This window comes from Apium graveolens, chromosome 8, assembly GCF_009905375.1.
Source record: "Apium graveolens cultivar Ventura chromosome 8, ASM990537v1, whole genome shotgun sequence".
Taxonomy (NCBI): domain Eukaryota; kingdom Viridiplantae; phylum Streptophyta; class Magnoliopsida; order Apiales; family Apiaceae; genus Apium; species Apium graveolens.
The window spans coordinates 227,473,506-227,479,137 of record NC_133654.1 but is presented as its reverse complement, the minus strand read 5'-3'; the positions used below and the strand labels follow the sequence as shown (position 1 = coordinate 227,479,137).

Below are 5,632 nucleotides of genomic sequence, written 5' to 3'. Positions count from 1 at the left end.
CAACTGGTCAAATTGATCGTCTCAAAGCATGACTAGTGGCTATGAGTTTTACCCAAACTGCAAATATGGACTATTTCGAGACCTTTGCTCATGTGGCAAAGATGACATCTTTTATACTACTGTTATCCATAGCTGCGATGAAGAACTATACTCAGTTAGATGTGGCCAATGCATTTTTGCATGGTCATTTAGAAGAGGAGGTGTATATGTCACTACCTTTTGGTTATGTTGTTCCTGATCACATCAAGTCTAAATTTTCTACACAAAGGCTTGTCTACAAATTATTGAAATCTCTTTATGGCTTAAAACAAGCACCACGTCAGTGGTTTATTGCCTTGAGTAATGCTCTGCTATCCTTTGGTTTCGAGCAAACCAGTGGTGTTCTTCAAAAATCAGATAGTCCTTTACTTGCAGATGTCACTGGATGCAGACGTTTGATTGGTCATCTCATTTATCTAACTATATCTCGACTAGATTTGGCATATCCTCTTCATGTCCTTGCTCAGTATATAACTGCTCCTAAGTCTGTACACTAGCACACTGCTTTGAAATTAATTATGTACTCTACTGTCGCTAATCCTGTCATGACTGCTTACTGTGATGTTGACTGGGGTAGTTGTAAACTTACTCAACAGTCTCTTACAGGATATTGTGTGTTATTTGGCGGTTCTGTGATATCATGAAAGTGTAAGAAGCAACAGACAGTATCACGCTCCTCTGCAAAAGCGGAATATATTAGCATGGTTGATGTCTGTTGTAAACTCTCCTGGTTGACTTTTTTGTGCACCGAGTTGCATATCTCAAGTCTAACTCATATTCCTCTCTTTTGTGATAATCAGTCTGCATTGTATATTACTTCAAATTCAGTATTTCACGAACGAACCGAGCGCATAGAAATTGATTGTCACCTGGTTCGTCAGAAACTTAAGGAAGGACTTATCTCTCCTCAGCATCTCCCAACTCATGAGCAACCAGCTGACTTGTTTACCAAAGCTTTGTAATCTGCTCAGTTGTATTTACTATCCAAAACTTGAGTGGTATGTCCTTCTTCCCACTCTAACTTGAGTGAGAATGTTAAGTAGTCAATATAAAAACAATATATTGACCATAGTTGACTCTAAAGGAGAGTTAATTAGACAAAGATTATGATATATAGCTAGCACAATTGCTAAAATGAAATGTAACTGATTCATTTCTCTCTCACACTCTCTCTATCTTAATCTCGCTGTTGTTCATCTTCTTGATTATATGCATAAACTTAGCTTGTTAACTAGAAGATTGTTAAATGTAAATTTCTAACAAATAACTTACGACGGACAATCAACTTTAGACTTCTAGCTAGTTTTTGACGACAATAAAATCGGTCCAAAAGTTTCTATATTATTATTATTTTTTGGCGTTCATCTGTTTTTTTAATTATTTTTTGGCACCAAAAATTTTGGAGGGCTTGGCGTGTTGTGACAGATATATATATGCAAGGTCAGAAGTCCATACATTTAATATTGTACTCCAATTTTTAAATTATAAAATCAAATCATACCTTTGACTCAAATCATACCTTTGACGACATTCTACCTCATTGTGACGAGATGTTAACTTGGCACGGATTATAAACTACACTCACCAACCCGATAAATGCAATGTTGATAAAGATATAGTATTTTAAAGTTACTTCAGACGGATATAACTAATTGAAATTTTACCATTTCGTACATTCCTAGGTCATATATAATTAATTAAAATTTTACAATTTTTACATTCCTAGATCATTTATAACTAATTGAAAATTTACAATTTTTACATTCCTGGATCAAAATTTGAGCAAGATTTCTGCGTACATTGGTCCATTATGGTAAAGCAAAAGATCGAGTTGTTTTATACATAAAGAAAACGGATCAACCATGTTGTCATTTATTTACTTTATTAAGATAAAATCACAAAACTATTTTATTTAGCAAAAAAAAATCACAAAACTTTGTAAGAAGTGATTACTGACATTCTTTATTTAGAGGTCATACTCATGTCCGAATCTTATTAGACAGAAATTAAACACAACAAAATTACTGAGATTGAAAATTTATCTGGTATTTGGCTTGCTTGTTGTTCCAGAAGACTCCCCAGTGCCTCTCAAACTCTTCACTATCCCTCTTGTTCTCATCAAACAAATTGAAAATGTAAGTCTCAATACGTTTCTGAGGCCTTTTAGGAGTTCCGTTGTTGAGCACATGGTCAATGAGCTTGTTGTTATGAGTGGATGCAATTTCAACAGAAGCTGCATCACCACCAGCAGTTGGCCATCCAATTTCCGATACGACCACGTCCAAAGATGATCCACCGGCCTTCTCTAGTGCGGAGTGTACACTGTCTACCATGGCGTCAAAAACATTTGTGTAGCCAAGTTGTCCATCTTGTACAATTGCATCTGACCTCTGGAAAGTAGCATATTCAAGTCGTGGATGCTGTCCACCTTTACCAGATGATTCCAACTCTGGAGGAATATCTGCCTTGTTGTGGACATAGCTAAAATAAGGGTGAAGGTTTACTAGCAAAGGTACATTGTTGTTATTTACCAGGAATTGGATAATGGGATCGATAAATTGTCTGACTTCAGGCCTGAATTGACCTTGTGATGGTGGATAAGATTGGCTAAGAATCTCGGACTGATCAATGGCAGTGGTGACTCTCATTTTGTTTTGTAATCCACACGCTGAAATTGCATTCTGAATGTTTTGCATGGCCGGAAGGACAAATTGTGCAAACTGGGAAGTTTGGTCGTGGGCAGGTGTTATTCCATTTCCAACAACAATGAACCTGAACTTAACGTCTTGATAGTTTTGGACATTAGTCTGGACCCACTGATTAGCGTTATTTTGGGAAGAGGCAATTGATTGAAGTTGCTCGTTGGGGACACCAAGCACAACTTCAATCCCGGTGTTTCTAAGGGACTGCAAAGCATTATGGTCGGGGCCATAAAGTCTGAATCTTCGTATCCCGGTAGATTGGACAAGAGAGACAGCTTCTTGGGATGATGGTTGATTGTCAGCAAATGTCCCATGACAGATACCTACTGGTTGTGTTTGCTGGCCTTGTTGCCCGGGTTGTTGTCCTTGTTGGTTTCCTGGTTGTTGAGCTTGTCCTTGCTGGTTCCCTGGTTGCTGTCCTGGTTGGCCTTGTTGGTTTCCTGGTTGTTGTCCTTGTTGATTTCCTGGTTGTTGTCCTTGTTGGTTTCCTGGTTGTTGAGCTTGTCCTTGCTGGTTACCTGGTTGCTGTCCTGGTTGGCCTTGTTGGTTTCCTGGTTGTTGTTGTTGTCCTTGTTGATTTCCTGGTTGTTGTTGTCCTTGTTGGTTTCCTGGTTGTTGTCCTTGTCCCTGCTGCTGATTACCTGGTTGTTGTCCTTGTTGATTTCCTGGTTGTTGAGGCTGCTGGCCTTGGACTCCAGGTTGCTGCTGGCCTTGCTGGACTCCGGGCTGCTGATCACTAGGTTGCTGGTTACAAGCCTGCTGGCCTGCAACTTGTTGTCCACAAGGTAGCTGGGTACCTACTTGTTGCTCATTCAGTAGACGGGAACCTGTAGTATTTGATTGAATATACAACAAATTATACAAGTTAGTGTATATGAAAAGTTTTTACAATGATTTTAGTAACACGTATTAATAAATTAAGTTACTATAATATATTAAATACGCATGTATGCATAAAAGCTACGATATCATATTTACCTGACGTAATCTGCAGGAAACCTGCGCAGAGCAAGGAAAGCAGAAACAATAAAACATGGATCCTGGACCTCATATTGTTTTGAGAAATAAACACTGGAACTAAGAGGATGTTTGATATATATTAGAGAAATGCTGCTTTCTTTTATGGAAAATCTGCATTTAACATTGAGTTCTATTTATAGTGCTGAGGAAAATGTACCTGGCCAGTTTTACGGTCCAAGCAGCTGCTTGGTAAGCAAAGATGGACAGATGGCTTACATGCAGGGCGTGTTTGCTAAATGTTTCGTAACGTGTTAAAGTTTGTTTACTACGTGGCTAGCTTAGTTTAGCAGTAATCATTTCTGTTAGAGAAAGTGATGCTTATGAATCAGGATAATCACTAATGCGCCGTACTCACCAAAAGTCTATGTCGTGTTGCTTGCAGCTTCAGTTGGATTTTTCCTAAATTTAGAAAATATGTGGCGAACTGGCAAACTCCAGTCCAGTGTGAGAGAAGCATAGGCATCAAAGTGAAGATAAGCATGATTTTTCTTCTTCGTGCAGATAAGATAAACATTCAGATTCTCGTTTGTTTTTCTTCAATTGAAATATATAATCTAGTGGCAGCAAATCGATCTGCATGAGATGAGATTAAGTTGCATGATGTAGTTCATGAGGACGAACTGGAGGCTAATGATGATCTCTTTGATATGTTTCGAGGCTGCCTTTTAAGTCCGGAATGTAATGGTTGGTCGATCGATTCTGTTTAGTTTCTAGCTTCAAGGTTAATCTATGAATAAATGGCATTCCAAAGAAAAAAAATTATATAGTGTTATTTGTGTCGTTGAGATTTTAAAAAGAAAAAATATATTGAGCAAAAGTCGTCTGTCTATATTTTGATAAATCCAAATGTCAAAACATGAATAATAAATAATGATTTTTTTTTTTTTTAAAAAAAAGGAACTCCTGCATGAATAGAAAGCCAGGGATCACATTGTGTCCAATCATCAAAATTATAAATCCTAAAACATAGCCCTTCATTAGAGTCCTTTGTTTCAAGCTCAGGTTATTTAATTACTCTCTAATTAACACACTGTCCAAAGAGATGAAAATATCCAACATAATGACAATTATCGAGATGCATGGTCGCTTTAACAATTATTATCAGATTCATAGGTTTATAACTCATAAGTCGTAAGTACCATCAGAATTGTAGATCTCATCATCGAATTCGTAGTCTTCGGTTGAGTCCAGTGGGAACCTTATGTCCTTGATCTGTTGACCAAGTTTTGTTCCCAAATCAGTTTTCTCAAGTACTTTACAAAGGTTATAACACTGTCGAAGATCAAGAAATTCGAGATGCTGACAGTTACTGAGAATGGCTTCCAAACCTTTAATTGTCAACTTATTCCCAAATACTTGCAAATGGCGTAACCTAGGCATGTCCTTTGCAATAGCAAGAGCCTGCTTATTACCCTTCGTGTAAGCAGTATAACGGTAAACTCTTTCATTCAATGAGAGTGATCTAAGGTGAGGGCAACAACGACCGGCCACTTCAATAAATTTTGAAGACATAAAGGTGTAGGGAATTTGTAGTTCCTCCAGCAAAGGAAGATTCTTTAACATTTCGATCAACCCTCTCTCGGAAATACTGTCTTCAGGTTCTCCAAATTCATCAGAAAAAACAGAGCAATATTCCAGTCTTAAACGTCTTAGCTGACTTGTTGATCTGCAGAAATGGTTAAAAGCAAATTTAGGGGTGGTATTATATATATTAAGATATTAAAAGACTTTCAATGATTTCTATATAAAGAGATAATAGGCTTAATTATAATCTCGCCCTTAAAATATAACACATTGTACACATGAACCCTTAAATAAAAAAGTTGTATATTTTAACCCCTTAACTATAGGTTTTGTACACTTCAAGCCAT

The 5,632-nt window shown here is 37.3% G+C and overlaps 1 protein-coding gene across 1 annotated transcript; it reads right to left on the bottom strand.

The window, feature by feature from the left end:
• Positions 1–1,974: 1,974 nt before the first annotated feature.
• LOC141678213 (glucan endo-1,3-beta-glucosidase, basic isoform-like) lies at positions 1,975–3,878 on the bottom strand. The gene is made up of 2 exons (XM_074484481.1): positions 3,720–3,878; positions 1,975–3,568 (listed from the first exon to the last, which is right to left on the bottom strand). Exons 1-2 carry the CDS (start codon positions 3,790–3,792, stop codon positions 2,061–2,063), a joined length of 1,581 nt encoding a protein of 526 aa, XP_074340582.1. The 5' UTR covers positions 3,793–3,878; the 3' UTR covers positions 1,975–2,060.
• Positions 3,879–5,632: the final 1,754 nt, after the last annotated feature.